This window comes from Myxocyprinus asiaticus, chromosome 21 (genome assembly GCF_019703515.2).
Source record: "Myxocyprinus asiaticus isolate MX2 ecotype Aquarium Trade chromosome 21, UBuf_Myxa_2, whole genome shotgun sequence".
In the NCBI taxonomy this organism is placed as follows: domain Eukaryota; kingdom Metazoa; phylum Chordata; class Actinopteri; order Cypriniformes; family Catostomidae; genus Myxocyprinus; species Myxocyprinus asiaticus.
In genome coordinates this window covers 12,248,235-12,269,222 of record NC_059364.1, presented here as the reverse complement: position 1 = coordinate 12,269,222, position 20,988 = coordinate 12,248,235, and the positions used below count along the sequence as shown (strand labels likewise).

At 38.9% G+C, this 20,988-nt stretch overlaps 1 protein-coding gene and 1 long non-coding RNA gene across 3 annotated transcripts in view; both read left to right on the top strand.

Annotated features, from left to right (window-relative positions):
• Positions 1-20,988, top strand: part of LOC127411678 (uncharacterized) — a 124,114-nt gene extending 103,126 nt beyond the window's left edge. For both annotated transcript variants that reach the window (XR_007892328.1, XR_007892329.1), the window contains exon 2: positions 19,946-20,988. This is a non-coding gene — a long non-coding RNA (uncharacterized LOC127411678). The remainder of the gene's footprint in view (positions 1-19,945) is intronic.
• LOC127411664 (thioredoxin-related transmembrane protein 1-like) lies at positions 11,728-20,988 on the top strand. The gene is made up of 8 exons (XM_051647377.1): positions 11,728-11,934; positions 12,296-12,411; positions 12,518-12,563; positions 13,494-13,622; positions 13,886-13,931; positions 15,615-15,716; positions 17,748-17,811; positions 17,947-20,988. The coding sequence occupies exons 1-8, from the start codon at positions 11,765-11,767 to the stop codon at positions 18,123-18,125; spliced, it is 852 nt and encodes a 283-aa protein (XP_051503337.1). The 5' UTR covers positions 11,728-11,764; the 3' UTR covers positions 18,126-20,988.

Below are 20,988 nucleotides of genomic sequence, written 5' to 3'. Positions count from 1 at the left end.
CATTGTAGAAATGTAGTATTCACAGTCAGCCTTGATTACTTTAATCAATGAGTGAAAGTGTCAAATAACAGGACGGTTACTGAGATTTAGCGAGTAGTATTTGGCTGGTCATGTGATTCTAACATGGCAACCCCTCATGTTCTGTGGACCCTCTCCATGTAGAATAAAACAACTTTTATAAGGTTACTGATGTGATTGGATTCCTCATCTCATGTGATTGGTCATGATTTTAGACCTATGCTTCAAAATCACAATTAATTTCTTTAGAAGTAAAACTTTGTAAATGAGGAAAAAATTACTGAGTCCACCTTTAAATGGTCTAAAGATTGCTCAGCCTCAGTGGCGATTCAAGCTTGTATGGTGCCCTGGGCGAACTGGGGCTGAAGGGGGGTCCCAGGCTGCCCATGTTGCCCATGCCTACATCTGCCACTGCTCAGCCTTATATAAATCATGCTCACAGGACAAGTAAACATGTAAATGGTCTCAACTGTGGCCGGTAGGAAAATACAGAGACCCATTTTTAAATATGCAACTGACTGACTCCCATTATAAAATTGCAGATTTCAAAGTATTAGAATAAATAAAACAAAGTAAGAGTAAAAATAAATATGCAGTTATTCTTGGTTTGTCATTCCCTTTTCCCCCACAAATGCTGGATAGTGAAAAAATATAAAATTATGTTACTTTATTGTTTGCAATTTTTTATTGGGTCCCATTGAGCAACTGAGCTGTAAAATGACTGTATAACATTTACACTGTATTTTCCCACCAGTTACAATTGTGACCAAGAATAAATCTCATACTTTTAATAACTTTTTAATTATTATTATTTATTTTTTTAGAATAAAAAATTGGGTTATCCAAGAAGTAAAATACATGTGCCAACTCAGCTGGGAAAAATTTGGGATTAAATGGGTTAAAGATATTCAGAGTTTCATTTGAGGTACGTATAGCAAGTAAAAGTGGATATCCATGAGCATAACTTTAAAGAAATGGTCCGGGTTCAATACAAGTTAAGCTCAGTCGAAAGCATTTGTGGCATAATGTTGATTACCACAATAATTAATTTAGACTTGTTCCTCCTTTTCTTTAAAAAAAAAAAAAAAAAGCAAAAATCTTGGTTCCAGTGAGACACTTACAATGGAAGTGATTGGGGCCAATTTTTTAATGTTAAAATACTCACTTTTTCAAAAGTATTACCACAAGACATAAAGGATATGTGTGTAAACATGATTTTAGTGTGATAAAATAACTTACAAACCTTTTCTGTTTAAAGTTATAGCCAATTTTACAACTTCGTTACCATGATGATGTAATGTCAACAAACCCTAAAACGACTGTAAAAATTACAATTTAAACAACTTTACAGCTCAAATAATACACAAATTTTAACATAAGAATTAATGTAAGTTCTTTTATAAAATTATAAGCTTCACATTTCTGTGTTTAAACCCTCCAAAAATTGGCCATGTTCCCTTTCATTGTCCCCATTCACTTCCATTTTAAGGACCTCACTGTAACCTAGATTTTGCTTTTTTTAAAAGAAAAGGAGGAACGGGGGCCTGGGTAGCTCAGCGAGTATTGACACTGACTACCACCCCTTGAGTTGCGAGTTCGAATCCAGGGCATGCTGAGTGACTCCAGTCAGGCTTCCTAAGCAAACAAATTGGCCCGGTTGCTAGGGAGAGTAGAGTCACATGGGGTAACCTCCTTGTGGTCACTATAATGCGGTTCTCGGCCCCTCGGTGGGGCGCGTGGTGAGTTGTGCGTGGATGCTGCGGAGAATAGCTTGGGCCTCCACACACGCTATGTCTCCACGGTAACACGCTCAACAAGCCACATGATAAGATGCGTGGATTGACGGTCTCAGACACGGAGGCAACTGAGATTCGTCCTCCGCATCTGGGATTGAGGCGAGTCACTATGCCACCACAAGGACTTAGAGCGCATTGGGAATTGGGCATTCCAGATTGGGGAGAAAAGAGGAGAGAGAGAAAAAAAGGAGGAACGAGTCAAAATACATTTTTGTGATAATGAACATTATGCCACAAATGCTGTCGATTTAGCTTAACTTGTATTGAACCTGGAATATTCCTTTAACTTCTGCTTCGTGTACTTCGTTTTCTGTGCGGTACATTTTCCGCTATTTTTCCATGTGTTTCTGGGCAATTGCTCGCAGAGACTGCCACACCATTATTCAAATTTTTCCCCCCTGCACAGCTGCCTTTTAGTATAGTATAATACATCTCAGATAACCCCGCCCCCACACAACACATAATGACAAAATCAGCAGTGATTGATCAGTTTATGTCACTCAGATGATTCCTTCAGTCTAAGTGGGTGGTTCTTGGCCAATTTATGCTGCAATAGAGCTCAGATCTTTTACCTTTTTTAGTCAAAGGTCTGGCTACTTGAGACTAAAACAAAACACTCTGGAAACCGAATAGCAATGTACTGAAAAAACACTCAGAAAGCCTAAGCAACCACAAAGCAATGCCCTAGCAACCACCCACAACACAGTAGCATTATGGAACATGTTTCACATGACACAATAGTCACTTTTCCACCATCTGGACTGAAGGGTTTTGAGCATGGTTAGTGATGGTTCCAGTAGCATTTCTACTTGAGCACAGTTATACGGTACGATTACAAACCGTTCCCAGCGTGGAATTCTCAGAACAGTCAGGGAATTGTGCCGGTGGTTTCAGGCGGATTAGTGACATGGCGGTTTACAATTGGTCACTAGCTCAGTTATCCCATTTTAATGCTGTGTTTGGAGCACCACAGTAGAAAAAGAAACAGTAACCATGCAAATGAGCCCAAATCGGTACGGAACGGTTCCACAATGGTGGAAAAGTTCCTATAGAGTGCAACAGAGCCCGACCACTTTTTCAGCCGTCTGGGTTCCAGGAAGTTTTTTCCCCATTCATTTCTTCCATAGATTTTTTTATAAAATCCATAAAATAGTTGTAAGTATGAACCAAACCAACCAGCTCCGAGGAGAATTACATCACAAACTTTGTTTTGAGGCAAAAAAGTATTTGAAAATTAGACATAAAGACAAAGGTACAAGGCTGTGTACTTACCATCTTTCATGAGAGAATAAACTACAATCCCATGAAGCATTGCGAATGATGCTATTGAATAAAAAACTATGGGAATATATAAAACTATTGATTTTAGGTTGTTGATTCTACGTTTATTGTAAAATATTTCGGATATGTACAAATATATAAGTAGTTTAGGGGTTTAAGGGACCGACTGGATTACGTCATTCACAGTGTAACATGGGAGCACGCGGTCGCTCTTGGGGACGTTTTGCGGGTTTCATTGGCCACGGTTCTCTGATTGTTGGATCTTTCTCTGCTGTACCATGGGTAATGTAGTTGTTTACCATGAATTCCACTATCAAACACAATTTTTAAACACTGAAGTTGAAATAACGCAAACGGATGGCTTCAGCGGAAGCATATACCACCAATGAACAACCTCGTAACTCACGGTAGGTCTGTTTTTAAAGGTTTATAAGTTATATTTGAAAATCAATTTGTCTATGGGATAAATTCATGGTATTTTTACTTCTGGAACCAGACTGTTGCGCTCTATTGTAATGAATTTATTTCAACTCACAAGTCACAAATTGTTTGCATTATTTAAATGTGATAAAATGCTTACATATTCCAAAAGCTTCAGAACAAACAGTAGAAACGGAGACTATACTAAAAATCAAATGAAAAAAAATAACTCTGAATGAAAGATGAACTCTGAGCAAACTGTGCCTTTGCTACTGACCCCCACATAGTTGCAGGAACAGTGATAGTACTGTCAGCTGTACGGTCAACTTACAGCAGCTCTAAAACTGCTTTGGCACTCAGCTTCAGTCTGTCCATCTGGCGCTGCTAGTGGTGAAGGAAGTGATGTTGGATCTTTTGAAAGATTACTGAGACTTAAAGCCTCTCGGGAGAGGGAGTTGCAGCTCCAACAATTGGACCATAAATTGGCTTGGACTGTGTCCCTAGATTACACACATTTTAGTTGGCATCCTGAGGCTCTAAAGATTGTCGATCAGAGGAAGAATCAATCAGGCAGACGCAGACAGACTGTGTTCATTTTTATGTGCACAAGCTGTTCATCATCCACAATTATATAAATGCTGATGCAATCTACTGCGGAAAAAACACATTATCATCTAGTGTTTTTGTGAGTATGCATGACCATTTGCATATGCTTGTGGCAATATTTTGAATTGTCATTTTTTCACAGAATGGAATTTATATTTGGCAGGTCTGAAATTGAACATGCTCTTTCTGTGATGCTGAGAGTAGGCTGCGCCTTGCATAACAGGTAAAAGCATGCTTCAGAGAGAGGATGAGAGGGAGAGAAAGAGAAATAGGAATAGAGGGAAAATGAATATCTCTATCCACCTACTCCTATTCAAGCTGTCTCCGGCATTTTTTCTCCTCCCACATGCATCCTGTGATGTTTGTATGTGTGTGCACGGACGTCAGTGAGAACTGGAAGTGCGTAACGCTCCGAAAAGGGTGATAACCGGATGGAATTTTGTGGTTGAAAATTGGAGGGAGATTTTTATTAATTACCTAAGAATGAATATTCTACAGGTATGAGTATCCTGATCTCTGCTCTCTCACGCCACTAGACAGATACAGAACATATAGACTAAACTCTCATTTACAACTACAAGCCGGTCAAAATGAATCTACGTTAAAAATACATGTGAAGAAGGTAAATTCAGCGGGAGAATTGGGAGAATTTTGTTTAAACCAAACCAATGTGTTTTTGCATCCATGGGTGTTATTTTTTTTTATGACTTGCCTTCTAATTGGAATTGGAATTGGTGTGTTCTAATTGATGGATGATATATTTTCTTGTGTATTCATTGATTGGATTTTGCAATTGTTTGCTTTTTAAAGTGTTACTTAATTTGTTGGGCCAGGTGTTGCAGGATTTACCTTCTCCACGCAAAATAATTAGATAAACCAAACTACAGTAATTTACAATATTGTATAGTTAAATGTGCTCTGAAACAGACTATATATCAATGCACTGAATCAGTTACTTTAATGCTATTTCATTTAAAACCAAATGACACCCAATTCAAGTTTTCAATGCTGATTAGTTGATCTGTGAAGTCAAAGTTAGCTATTTTCAGTGATGAAAATCTTGACTGGCCACGTGTTATACCACACAGTTCAAGACATGAACAAAAACACTTGCTTTGTTATCTAATCAAACATTTGCCTAAACTGACCCCGACACAATCCTAACCCTTTCCTAATTCCCCTAACCCTTCTGTACACAGTCATAGCTTATTCCTTGACAAATCAATTTAGATAGTTATTGATAAATCAAATTTACAAAAACATCCTATTTACATTTTAACATACTGTTTTCACTGTCACACAGCAATGATCATATCACTGCTGTCATTATCACTCATTTAGTGTCAGCATAGATTGAGTAATAACAACATCCTCAGAGGGTGTGTGTCTGTTTCCTTTGTATGTGTGCACTTGTGTGATTTTGTGTTTCTCTTTTAGAAAATTCTAAAGCATTTCTAATTCATGATTGATTTGTAAATCTACACACACTTAGAAAATCTATATACAACAGCCACATATGAGCTAGAGTCTGTATGTTTGGGTGGTGTAGTAGTCATAGGGCTAGTGGTATTGTAGAGGTTAAAGGGATAGTTCAATGAAAAATGAAAATTCTCTCATAATTTTCTCACCCTCATGCCATCCCAGATGTGTATTACTTTCTTTCTTCTGCAGAACACAAACAAAGATTTCTAGAAGAATATCTCAGCCCTGTAGGTTCATGCAATGCAAGTGAATAGTGACCAAAACTTTGAAGTTTCAAAAAACACATAAAGGCAGCATAAAAGTAATTCCAGTGGTTTAATCCATGTCTTCTGGAGCAATCCAATCATTTATGTTGAGAAAAGATCAAAATGTAACTCCTTTTTCACTGTACATCTTGCTATTGCAGTCTCTAGGCACGATCATGATTTCAAGCTCGATTACACTTCCTAGTGCTTGATACATGTGTGATAGTAGGTGTAATCGAGCTTGAAATCACAATCGCCAAGAAGACTGCTGATGTCATGATTTATTGTGAAAAAATATTTTCAAAAATATTTTGGTCTGTTCTCACCAAAAAAACAATTGGATCACTTCAGAAGACATGAATTAAACCACTGGGATTTTATGGATTACTTTTATGCTGCCTTTAGGTGCTTTTTTGAGCTTCAAAGTTTTGGTCACCTTTTAATTGCATTGTAAGGATCTACAGAGCTGAGATATTCTTCCAGAAAGCTTTATTTGTGTTCTGCAGGAGAAAGAAAGCCATACACATATGGGATGGCATGAAGGTGAGTAAATGATGAGAGAATATTAATTTTTGGGTGAGCTATTCTTTTAAAATCTAGACTGGTGAACAAAAGTACTACCATTAGCAATTTGTTAGTCATGAACTAAAAAGTGCCCTTAGGTAGTAGGATAGTGACAGCTACGTTTTTCCCAGCAGGACCGATCTTAGCAAATTACCTGTAAATTGCTTTGTATAAAAAGTGCCTGCTCAACAGTATGATTTATTTCAAATAAAGCCACTCTTCATTCATGGCCCTTTCTCTGTCTTTCAAAGATTTGTCCCTGTATTTGTATTATGTTACTTTTGTGGCAATAGCAGCAACTAAGAGAATATTATATTCAGGGCTCGAGTTCAGGGGGGATGCAAGGGAATGGCATCCCCCTTGTTGCAAGAAATACCAAAAAGCATCCCCCTCGTAAAACCACCATCCCCCCTTCCCATCCCCTTTAGATTAATTGTGTCATGTATTACTTAGAACTAATCATGCAAGTAAAATGTTTAATTTTCAACATTTGATAAATAACAGACTTTAAATAACAGCAATTTGCTGGTCAGTATAAGATTTCGACATGTGTAAAGTTGCCAGATTTCTACAGGTGAAATCCCTTAATCAAATCTTGCCTCTTGTACAGTTTGGAAATATTTAGTTGTGTTTTAAAATATGATTCATATAAAAAATTATTTTGTCCACCAAATCAATGTCATGGTGTAACCAACATGTAGGTAGCCATTTTGTTGTTAATGTTGACCATAAAAACCATAAAACAGAGCAGACACTGTTAGACCTTCAAGACTGAGTGTGAAGTTTTAAAAAACATCTGATATTTATTTAGACATTTTCATGAAAAGGCACATTTTGTTCAAGTCATGTGGTGTAACGCTGAGAAAACTTTATATTTTTGACAAAAAAATATTTTATATATATATATATATATATATATATATATATATATATATATATATATATATATAAAAAATACCTTGAAAATATATTGAAAACAGGCATCAAGTTCAAGGCTCTGATGCTGGCATACAAAACAGTCACTGGGTCTGCTCCAGCATACCTAAAATCATTTCTGCAGAGCTACGCGCCCACTAGAAGCCTGCGGTCAGCTAAGGAACGTCGCCTTGTTGTACCAACACAAAGAGGCACCAAAACACTTTCCCGGACTTTTGGCTTCATCATACCACGTTGATGGAATGACCTTCCCAACTCCATCCATGAACCTGACTCACTCTCTGTTTTCAAAAAACATCTAAAAACACATCTTTTCCATGAGCACTTAACCAGTCTCTCTATAAAAAATTTTTTTAAAAAAATTCTTGTTGCACTTTAATCTGTTTTGAATGCTATTCTGATGCTAGTGAAACTTTGTAATATGGCACTTTTCGTACCACGGTCTCCTTAAGATGATTTACTTATGTTTTCCTCTTTTGTAAGTCGCTTTGGATAAAAGCATCTGCCAAATGAATAAATGTAAATGTAAAACTTTTTGGAAATGAATGATGAAGTTGTTTATACTCTCATGTATTCAAGGTGCAAAGGAAGTATTATTATACTTTTTACTTGATGGTTACACCACATGACAGTTTTAATGTTTTAAATATTTTTGTAGAAAATGCTATAACGGTTTTTCAAAAATGTATGAAATCAAATTGGACACAAAGATTACATTTCTGAGAATTTGACACAAGTGGTTTAAACTAGATTTTTAAAAGATGTATCATTTCAACACCTTGGACAACTTTATTTGTCAATGACCCATAAGTATTAGACCAAAAAAACAAAACAAAACAAAAAAAAAACAATCTTTGACAACACCATCCCGTTTATGGATTTACAAACACACTGAAGCACAACAAATAAAGAGTGCAGTAAAAACATCTCGGTTTTGTATGTAACCTCAGTTCCCTGAGATGAAGGGAACGAGACATTGCATGCTAACACATATGGGAGTGTCCTTCCACATGACCTAGTTGAAACCTCTCTACAATAAGGCCAATTTTCGAGTATTGGCTATGGTGTTTGAGCCTTGCCTTTTTAGGCGAGGAGCTATCCGCTATAAAAGCAGGTGCGCAAACACCATTCCTCAGACTTTTCTGACTGAGGGACAAGGAGCGCATCGCTCGCACCTCAGAAGAGCTGAGTCTTGTAATGCGGCCATCGTTCACAATGTCTCGTTCCCTTCGTTACAGGGAACCAAGGTTACGTACATAACCGAGACATTCCCTTACGACTCAGTACACAGATATTGCGTGCTAACACATATGGGGAACAGAATCCCATCATGCCACACTACACGACATAACCTTCCAGAGAGGAAACATGACGCAGCAGTCCCGTGAGTGAGTGACCCTCATGTTGGGCCAGGAGGGGAGCACTTAGAATGAATATATGAACTATAGTCATATAGTATGAATTAACCCCTTCATGAACCCAGTCGGGAAGGGAGTTTATTTATAATGAAAGTGCTTGTGACTTTATGGTAAATTACAATGGCCTGAATGCAGGAGGAGGCCATGCCTCTAGTTGAGTGTGCTTTAACCCCAATTGGGCAAATCTTACCCGCCCGCCGTCCTTCTCCAGAACGAGGAATTAACGGCTGTAAATCCCGCTGTGTGTGTCGCAGTCTGTGCACGCAACACCGGCATATCGTGTGGTCAGACCACAGATTGTGCTCGATCGTTGTAAACACCAGCTCTGACACGCCCATGTGGACTTGCCACGCATTCGCGCAGCGGGACAGCAGGCTTATTAATTTAAAACAACCTCTACTGCGTTCTTTGCAAGAAGATTGCGTATTTCGGCATTCGTAACACTGGCGCACCTTTGGATGGAACTGTGGAAGACAGAACACCATTGAAACGGGGCAGCCGACGTGCAAATTGGATCGTATAATCATGTTCGATCGTTTTTTAGCACCCAGCTAGAATGCCATTAAGAGCTTGCCACACATCCGTGTAACAGTACAGAGGGCAATTTGGTATGTTCATAACATTATATAATGCGCCGCTCGCTACTGGGAAGCGGTTGTGCATAATGTGTGGGCTTTGGAGCTGGAAAGCTCTTATTGAAAAAGTGTGAGCGTCTCGTGCGAGCGCTGTGCTCTTTTATAATCTTTGTTATGTTCATACATGATATAATGCACCACTCGCCATTGGGAAGCGGTTGTGCATAATGTGCAAACCTTATTACATATGATTAATGTGAGACACAGAAAAGAACATATTGAACATTTTGAATAACAATATTCCTTTCCCGACAAACAGCAGTGGGGAAGAGGGGAACAGTATTGTTTGTCAGGAGCGCTTTGCTACACAGGGCTTGCGCTGAGGTGGCTGCCTTCGTTTGGGCCATGGCTTGCGTGGCTTTACCCGCGGTTGACGCCGAGGCAGCTGGTGTGGGGTTTTTAGCCGGGCGCTGGACCGAGACAGAGCGGGAGCAAGCCGGTTGTGATGAAGTACTGCTCCGTTTTGGCAAAAAATGTCTCATAGCCTGTGATTGTTGCTGAGTTGTGACGTAGTGCTCAGCAATTCTATTCACAGAGCCTCCGAAAAGGCCGTTTGGAGACGCCAGAGCATCAAATAGAGCGGCTTTTCCCGTGTCACGCATTTCCGTGAGGGTCAGCCAGATGTGACGATCCAAAAACACCAGATTCCTCATTGACTTGTGCAGTGATATTCATGGCTCAGAGCAGTAAGTCCGTAGCGGTGCAGAACTTTTTGAATGCCTCTGGATCGTAGCCTTGCTCGTCTATTTGTTTGAGGAGTTTCGCTTGGAAAACTTGAAGCACCGTCATAGCGTGGAGTGCTGAACAAGCTTGGAGCGGTCGCTTGACGGCGTCCAGACTGCAGGAACCATTCATCAAGGTGAGACTGTGTAGATACCTCTGGAGGAGACCACTCGATATCGAGCTCTTCGACCACCCTTGAAAGGATGCAAAGCATCTCCTTGTCAGTGACGTGTACACGCTCCTCGCCCTCGCTGGGGAAAGGGGCGGTAGCATCATCCACTGACCACTCGCCTGATGCAGCGAAAGACATGACACCATCATCATGATGATGTCATGATCTCATTCGGCGCCAGAAAAGCCGAACGAGATGAGGCTATGCTCATCATGCGCATAATGTATCAGCATAGACAAGTTGCATGGAGATTGAGGGACTCGCAGGGTGTGTGCCGGCACGAGGTTCTCCTCAAATTCATCCTGCTTGACCTCACGGCCCCACCGTGCCTCCTTGTGTGATCCCTTGGGCATCACAGAAGAGGTGGGTGGGAGGGCGCGGGAGGCTGAATTGTCCCTCAGAATGTGGCCGATTCACGAGCGCAGAATCTTGAGACTCATGCCCTTTCAGCTCTCATGCTGATCTGACGGCGGGATGCGCCTCTCGCACAAGGAACACTTACGGAACAACATCTTTAAAATGACACAAACACGTAAGCAACTCTTTTAGATTATATATATATGTATACGGTATATTTATACACACAATATACAATATACAATTGTTTTATAAGGATACACAACTCTTACTGAAGTGCTGCGGGGAATCAGGATGCTGAAGCGGCCCGTTCACTAGTGAAGCGTCAAGGGGCGAGGCGAAGTGATGTTCACCGGAACACTGCAGGGGAGCGAAGAATCTTCTCGTTGCCATGAAGATTCCGCCCGCTGACTCGTATAGTCGACAGAGAAGCAGTGGAGGGCTTCTAGATGAGAGGAATCGCTATCTTGAAGGAAGAAAATTCTGAGGAATGGTGTTTGTGCACCTGCGGAGCAGGGCTCAAACACCATAGCCAATATTACAATATTGCCATTATTGTAGAGAGCTTTCAACTAGGTCGTGTGAAAGGACACTCCCATATGCGTTAGCATGCAATGTCAAGTGTACTGAGTCGTAAGGGCGCTTACCTTTGTGCGAAGGTCTTCAAGAGCAAAACAGAGCTCATAGCTCCACCTTGTGTTCTTTTGTTATTAAACTGCACATGTCGAGAGCACACAGGTTATTTGTATGCATATTAAATAAATATAGTCGGTTATTTAATTTAACAATGTTAAAAACAAGTTTTAACTAATATTTATTGTAAATTACACTGCCACAATGCAAATGACCAATCGTGTATATACAAATAAATAAACAGCTGCAACACACGTCAAATTCGTTTGTAGAATAATTTATACAGACACAATATTTTACAAGGAATTTCTGGAAATAAGTGAAATTACTTTTCTATATATTTATTGCGTGAAAAGCGAGTAAATTTGAGGGAAATAGTATGCGCGATGACGTCATTGGCGCAGCATCGGCCAGCAGCGTCATGTCATGTGGTACAGAGTGGAGGCGGGAGCGGAAGGGAGGCAACGGGCTCTGAAACATGGCGTGCACATACACACGCAGAGAGATGACAGCCGGCGTGTGTTTGTTTTCTGCGCTTATCGCCGCATGTGTGATGCTGCAGCCCGCATCGGCCAAACCGGGAAAATTGAGGGTTATCACAGATGGAGACTGGGAGGACATCTTGACGGGGGAATGGATGATCGAGTTGTGAGTTACGCAAAAGTGTTTGTTTGTGTCCGTCTGTATATGGTGATTAGTGTAATACATGAGTATAAATCCGTATCTAACCACACATGATTAGATTATTGCTCACTGCAGTGTCATTGTGATGCGCTCAGGTTAGAGGAAGTTTTGTGGTCTTGAAGTTATGCACTACTATAGTTATGCTGTATATAATTTCAAAGAACAAAACACAGACGTTATCCCTGCAACTAGAGCTGATCGGACAAGAGGATTGTAATGAAATAGATCCGATAGAAAACAAACGAGCCTCATTGTCTGTTTGTGCCCTCTGGCTGAGACGTTCCACCTGTGTTATTGGATTAAAATGTTTGCCTGTCTGCTGCAGTTTTGCTCCATGGTGTCCAGCCTGCCAGCAGCTCCAGTCCGTGTGGAATGAGTTTGCAGAATGGAGTGAAGATTTGGGGGTGAACATTGCCAAGGTGGATGTCACAGAGCAGCCTGGTATGCCATTATATGCCTCTCCCCCTCTCTCTTCTGCTGTGTAAGTGTGTGTGCGCGTGCAAGTGTCTGTCTCACTCTGTTCTCTCTTTCTGTCTCTGTGCTGCAGGTTTGAGTGGGAGGTTTATCATCACAGCTCTCCCAACTATCTACCAGTGAGTTTCATTCCATTCAAGCACAGATCTGGCATGTAAACTTCTGCTTTCACTTTCTACCAGGGACAAGAAACAAGATTCTTGTGTGCATACAATAGGAATGCCATTAATCCTAAAATTGCATGTATATATGAGCACATAATATTGCACCCTCCTTTTGTCTCATAAATTTACACTTCCCTTTCAGAATTTATACAAAGATCATATTTTTTCTATTTAGTACTGGGCTTCAGAAAGCTACATAACAGATATATACATATATCCCGCAAGACAAAATAATAAAAATGTACACAAACCATCCTGTTCAAATGTTTACATTCATGTTGCCTTCTTGAGCATCAATGAATGTTTGCAGCTTTTGTAAATAATTGTGTATGAGTCCCTCTATCATCTTAAATGTCAAAAGTTGGATCTCAACATCATATAGTCACTGTTTGGAATGGCTCTATGTGCAGAAGATGCTGAGAAACCAAAGCACGTGTAGTATCTAGAGGATTTGAGTGGCTTTACAGCTCAGGACAATGCAGAGACACGTACACATCTATCACAAAAGACACAAATAGTCATTGATCAGGATTAAGAAAGAACCAAGGGGATGTAAACTTTTGTGTAAATTCAGTTATTATATTGTTTTGTGGAATATATGTAAATATATGTTATTTCAAATAACTTCAAGGCAGTACTAAATAAAAAAAGGAAAATGTTATTTTTATGATCCCCCTTATTTTTAAAAAAAAAAAAAAAAAGATAAACATCTTGCAGATTCTGCAGGGGGATGCAAACTTATGCAATCAGCTGTATATATGTGGACCATGAGGTTTTTTTGGACGGCAGTGGCTGTCCTTGTACATGATCGATAGAACAGGTTTCTGTTTCAATTTTGCTTTATATAGCGTGTGTGTGGGGGGTTTGTGTGTGTGTGCATTGCAGCTGTAAAGACGGTGTATTTCGGCGGTATCAAGGGGCCCGATCTAAAGATGACTTCCTGAGCTTCATTGATGAGAAGAAATGGCAGAGCATAGAGCCGGTCTCTTCCTGGTTTGGTCCCTCATCCTTACTGTGAGTTCATACTGCATGTGTGTTTACTTTGCTGTGCTTTGGGGACAAATTTGTCTCAAGAAGCTTGATAAATCTGACAAAACCTTCCTTTGGGGACAAATTATTCATAAATAATGTGTTTGTTTTTTTTTTAATTTAGGGGTAGGGTTGGGATTTTTCTATACACATTTTTATTAACATTTTGTAAAACAAATTGAGGTGTATCTAACTCCATCTATTTAATCTAATTTATTTTCTTTGACTAATTTTATTTGATTTTTCAGAATGAACGCGATGTCCGCCCTCTTTAAGTTATCCATGTTCATCCGGGTGAGTATGTCTGATAAAGTGATAGTTCACCCAGAAATTAAAATTCTCATCGTTTACTCACCTTTATGCCATCCCAGATGTAGTTTATGACTTTCTTCTGCAGAACACAAAACACCTCTGTTGTTCCATACAATGCAACTGAATGGTGGCCAGAACTTTGAAGGTCCAAAAAGCACACAAATGCAGTATAAAAGTAATCAAAACGACTCCAGCTGGTTAAATCCGTATCTTCAGAAGCGATATGATATGTATGGGTGAGAAACAGATCAATATTTAAGTCCTTTTTTACTATAAATTCTCCTCCCTGCCCAGTAGGTGGCGATATGCACAAATAATACAAATCACCAAAAACAAAAGAAGAAAGTGAAAGTGGAGATTTATAGTAAAAAAGCACTTTAATATTGATCTGTTTCTCACCCACACTTATCATACTACGTCTGAAGATATGGATTTAACCACTGGAGTCATATGGATTACATTTATGCTGCCTTTATATGCTTTTTAGAGCTTCAGAGTTTTAGTCACCGTTCACTTGCATTGTAAGAACCAACAGGGCTGAAATATTCTTCAAAAAATCTTTGTGTTCAGCAGAAGAAAGTCATACACATGTCAAGTCATTTTTATTTGTATAGTGCCTTTCACAACACACATCGTTTCAAAGCAGCTTTACAGAAAATCATGTATTTACAGAAAATGAAACAGTAATATATATATAAAGTCTTAGAGTCATCATTGTGTAGTTTGATTAAATACGATTATGAAGTGTGTATAAAAATAAGTTCATCCTGGATTAACTCCAGAAGTTCATATAGATGCATTGTCCTTGTAAGCTGGCTGATGAAGGCTTTTGTTGGCAATTTATTGATAGTCTATGTATTCCATTTCAAGAGTGTAGTCCATCATTAGACCGAGGTGATGCAGGCAGAGATCAGTTAGGTGCATCGCAGTTCAACCAGTTGGTAATTTCGATGAGGTCTATCCTAAGTCCAAGGTTCAGGCAGTGGCATATGATGTGTCCCATGTCTTATGGTTGGAGTTGGCATCAGTTCATCCTCTGAGGTCCATCGTAATAGACTGAAGTGATGTTTGGATGGCACTGGCTGCATTTTGTCGTCATCCCTCAGAGAAACGTAGCAGTGGAGTCCGATACCAAGCAGGAATGGAGCTGGATCCAGCCGGTTCTGGTGACCTCGGGATAGGAGTCCCGAGGTTGAGACATGGAAACAAATAGAATAATATTAGCATAGATTCCATTCAATTTTTTGCAGAGTTATAGATCATGATCAATGAGTAATCTCGCATCTGAGATTGCATGAGTAAATGATGATAGAATTTTCATTTTTGGGTGAACTACCCCTTTAATAACTGTTAATAATAACCAGACAGTTCCGTTCATTCTCATTTATTTTAACAGTATGTACACTATTTCTTTGTTCTTGTGCCATTTATGTAAATCTTTACAATTCTAAACAATTAATGGGCACAAATAATTTATGAAACTTTTTAGGTTTATAATTTTATTTTTATAACATCTACATTTTATATATATATATATATATAATTTATTATTATTCATTAATGAAACTAATGGTGACCAGCACCATTGATGTCAGCAGATACGGTGTTAAGGTTACTCTTAAATGTACAGTCAGCTGGTCATTATCCATAATCTATGTGTTTCAGCATTGCCACAATTACTTAACAGAGCAGCTGGGCATCCCGGTTTGGGGCTCATATGGAATTTTTGCTCTGGCAACACTTTTCTCAGGATTGACCCTTGGATTGGTGAGTGTGTACACAAACATATAAGTTCTGTTTCATAAACTAATGAGCTGCCTACCTAGACAGCATTTTAAAGGTGCACTCTGTAATTTTTTCCACATTTAAAAAGTTTTACTCCTGAAGAAATACATTTTAATTTTGAAACATGTATAAAATCATGAGCACTCACATGAAGACTCTTGTCATGTCAGTAACCTTATAAAAGCTGTTTTATTCTACATGGAGAGGGTCCCCTCATGGGGGCTGCCATGTTAGGATCACATGACCAGCCACATACTACTCACTTGGTCTCAGTAACCTCTCTGTTATTCAGCACTTTTACTCATGGATTAAATTAATCATGACCAACTGTGAATATTGATTTTCTATAATGGCGTTGGTAACTGAAAACTATTGCGTTTCAATGATGCTGCATCCACACCACTAGGTGTCTGTGTAAGTCCAAGACCACAAATTAAAAAAAATACTGAGTGCATCTTTAAGAATTCAAGGAATGCTTTACGAAGCTGATCCAAACGTTTGGCAGCATAATTATGATGCCTTCTAAGATACGGGACTCTATATTCGCGCTACACTAGTGTGCAACGTCTTATCCAATTTTCGTTTGAGCTCTAATTTGAAGTGCAGTATTCGTGCTGGTGCAAGTAGGCGTGGGTGGGAGTGTTTGCGCTATCTGTGGGTGTATTGTATGGTAATGAAGTGGCACAAGAGTGCAAAGTCCAAATTCAATGCCTGCATTTGCATTTGGGAGATTCAACCAGCAGGTGGTAATAAAGTTCATGTCCAAACTCTGAAAATACAGTGGAACAACAAATTATGTCCATGACTATCACTGTTGTAGCCATTTTAATTAAGTACATATTTATGAGATTTGTGTTAAACTATCTTTAGGTCATGATTTATTTTTCAATTATTATTATTATTATTATTATGTTTATATTTACAATTGTATTGAGTGATTTTAAAGTCACTGCAAAAGGGGATGGTGGAATAAGTTGGAGAGAGTAAAATGTTTGAATAACTTTGTTATTTTGATTATATTTTCATTTCCTTTAAAGTGTAATTTGAATTTAGAATAATTTTTGGTTTAATTCTTTCATGTTTCAATAAAGGAATTAAGTGTTTCGAAATCAAAATCGACCGGTAGAATTGAAGTGTGTTCTGATAAAATCACTGTTAATACTAGCCATATGTGTGCCAGTAAATGAAAATGATTAATAATATTTAGTTTCTTTATAATTTAATGGAGCGTAAATCCTGATGAGAACTACATTTTCCATGTGTATTAAAGGAGTGTGTCACTGTCATAGAAATATACCTGACATTCAACACAGTTAATGCACAAAAGAATGTAAATTCATATTTCTGTTCTTCTAATTCATTGAATACAGTCCATTTACACTACCAACTTCTTATGAATGTGCTGTCTTTGTTTATATCGCTTGTGCTTGACAGGCAGTGGACTGTATAATAACCAGAGAAGAACCTCAGAATTAAAGTGCACTTGACCCAGTCCATTAGTACTTTGCACATGCAATTTCGCCAAACCCACTTGCGCATAGACTTAGCGCATGGTTGCACGAAAATAACAAAACTTTATAGCCATGCCCATTAACTTTGCATGTATGACTTATAACTTAGAGCTAGTGCTCTTAAAATAGGGCCCTTGCTCTTTTGGCCAAATTTGGAGGCAGCACCACATGTATCCTTCACAGAGAACACAAGTTAATTAAATCTAATTTAAAAAAATGACAATTATTTCCAATATTTGTGTGTATTTATGTTTTTCTTCTTATTAGATTATAGTATTGTTAGCTTAGCAACATGCTAACATCAAACTCAATTAAAATCAGTTGTTAGTTGAGTTTCCTGTGTGCTTTGCATGCAGAGCATTCCAGATTCATCACTTATGATATTCAATTTTAAATAGGATGCTACCTTAGAAGGCAGAATATAGCAAGGTTTTGGAAAAGACAAATACTATTTGTTTCTCTTTGTTTTGCATTGATCTCATGTTGTTTTTTTCTTTGTCAGGTGCTGGTTTTCATAGCAGATTTTGTGTTCCCATCACGCCGGTTTGCACCAGATTATTACTACAGTAAGTGTGAAGATTTTAGTGATTGCGAAACTGCCTGCCTGATTAAAGAAACGTGATGTACCAAAGGTTAATTTATGCTACTTATGCTATGTAATGGTAGAAACATTGTGTAATTGTGTGTTGGTGTTTGTGTAGAAAAACAGCCTTCAGGGCAGGCACGTCTCCTGCAGCAGTTAGAAGATGAGCAGGAAGCAGACGGAGAGGAAGAGGATGATGAAGATGAGTACGGAGGAAAGGCTGAAGAGTGGCAGCAGGTGGGCGGTGCTGATGCTCTCAGGAGAAGAGGTGTTGGTGTGCCGGAGGAGGACACCTAGAGGACCGGAGAGGAACTGCCTCTATCTCACTGTGCACAAAACCACCACTCCAAACACATCGCTATGGCAACACCCACATGTTCTGCCATGGCAACACTCATTGAGTTTGTTGATGTCATAGCTTCCTCCCAAATATTCAGTCGTCTCTGACTGTAAGACTGATTTGGTTTTGCTTCTCTCTCTGTTTCTCGCCACTGGTTTGAGTGTTTTATCTTTCATAGCTGTCCAGTTTTAATTATTACACTCCTTGCTATGCAGTATCTCTAGTGTGTGTGTGTGTGTGTGTGTGTGTGTGTGTGTGTGTATGTGTGTGTGTTAGATAAATATTAGAACTTACTTTAAAGGAATTCCATGAGTCACAGCTGCAATATTCCCCATACAAAGGGTGAGTAAATAACCAAGACAACAACCTCACTGTGAATCTGTGATTCAGTCGTAATTGAGGCTTTTGGGAATTTGAAAGGTTTTGCGCTTTACTTTGTAAATATTTTATTTTAGATTTTTGAATGCCTGTTAGATAAAGACAGAATGTTCAATTTGCTGTTTTAATGGTTTTTCTTCCACTTAGAGTTCAGCTTCATACTTTTTGCATTTGTTTTTTTGTTGTTGCAGTTTTGAAAAACTAGAAAATTAACAGCTGTTTCTTAACGTGTGTTTGAGAGAGAGAGAGAGGTTATTTTCTTGAATGGAAAGGAACCTATGAGCACAGTGATCAGATCTTATAATGTTTGACACGTGTATCAGCGCTCACACTGAATCTGACTCTATAAGGGTATTCCATTCATTTTAATCCACCACATCTTGTTGGTTTAAATGTTGTATCTGTTACATGACACATAGGGATATGTGATTGATTTGAGTTGGTGTATTACAGTTGAAGTCAGAAATTTACATACACCTTAGCCAAATACATTTAAACTAAGTTTTTCACAATCCCTGTCTTAGGTCAGTAAGGTCTTTATTTTAAGAATGTGAAATGTCAGAATAATAGTAGAGAGAATGATTTATTTCAGCTTTTATTTCTTCACATTCACAGTCGGTCAGATGTTTACATACACTTTGTTAGTATTTGGTAGCATTGCCTTTAAATTATTTAACTTGGGTCAAAGTTTTTGGGTAGCCTTCCACAAGCTTCTCACAATAAGTTGCTGGAATTTTGGCCCATTCCTCCAAACAGAACTGGTGTAACTGAGTCAGGTTTGTACACGCTTTTTCAGTTGCCCACAAATGTTCTATTGGATTGAGGTCAGAGCTTTGTGATGGCCACACCAATACCTTGACTTTGTCCTTAAGCCATTTTCCACACCTTCGGAGGTAAGCTTGGGGTCACTGTCCATGTGGAAGACCCATTTGCGACCGAGCTTTAACTTCCTGGCTGATGTTTTGAAATGTTGCTTCAATATATCCACATAATTTTCCTTCCTCATGATGCCATCTATTTTGTGAATAGATGTCCCTGCCATCTCACCAGTCCCTGCTGCAGCAAAGCACCCCCAGGACATGATGCTGCCACCCCCATACTTCACGGCTGGGATGATGTTTTTCGGCTTGCAAGCCTCACCCTTTTTCTTCCAAACATAACGATGGTCATTATGGCCAAACTGTTCAATTTTTGTTTCATTAGACCAGAGGACATTTTTCCAAAAAGTAAGATCTTTGTCCCCATGTGCACTTGCAAACTGTAGTCTGTTTTTTTTATGGTGGTTTTGGAGCAGTGGCTTCTTCCTTGCCGAGCAGCCTTTCAGGTTATGTCGATATAGGACTCGTTTTACTGTGGATATAGATACTTGTCTACCTGTTTCTTCCAGCATCTTCACAAGGTCATTTGCTGTTGTTCTGGGATTGATTTGCACTTTTCGCACCAAACTACATTCATCTCTAGGAGACAGAATGCGTCCTGAACGGTATGATGGCTGCATGGTCCCATGGTGTTTATACTTGCATACTATTGTTTGTACAGATGAACGTGACCTTCAGCCATTTGGAAATTGCTCCCAAGGATGAACCAGACTTGTGGAGGTCCACAATTTTTTTCTTTTCTTTTTCTTTCTCTGAGGTCTTGGCTGAATTCTTTGGATTTTCCCATGATGTCAAGCAAAGAGGCACTGAGTTTGAAGGTAGGCCTTAAAAATACATCCACTGGTACACCTCCAATTTAGTACACCTCCTATCAGAAGCTAATTGGGTATTTGTCTAAAGGCTTGACATCATTTTGTGGAATTTTTCAAGCTGCTTAAAAGCACAGTTAACTTAGTGTATGTAAACTTCTAACCCACTGGAATTGTGATATGGTCGATTAAAAGTGAAACAATCTGTCTGTAAACAATTGTTGGAAAAATGACTTCACAGCAGTGTTATTCACAAAGTAGTTGTCCTAAATGACTTGTCAAAACTATAGTTTGCTTATATTAAATCTGTGGAGTGGTTAAATTAGTTTTAATGACTTCAACCTAAGTGTATGTAAACTTCTGTCTTCAACTGTATGTTCTGTTCTGTTTCTATGATACAGTGGATCGTAAGATGTCAATTTGAAATGTAGCTCAGTCTTCCAAATGTTTCTGAATGCAGTTTATTTTTACTTCCAATATTTTCATTACCTAAAACACTCCCTGTATGATGCAAATGAGCATCAAAACTCCTACTACTGCTAACTCTTTGCCTCCGACCCGTGACTGATACCTGACTCTCCCTCGAGAACTTAAGTGCTTCTCAGTATATTCTGCTCAGCTGTCCACAGCAAAAGTACTAAAGTGTGAATGTCTGCAATTGCAACTCTTTTGCTTACAGTGTTAGTATGTAAGGTTTTTGGGATGATTCTGGATTTGAGTATGAATCAGAACTGTTAATAAACAGTTTAAAGCTG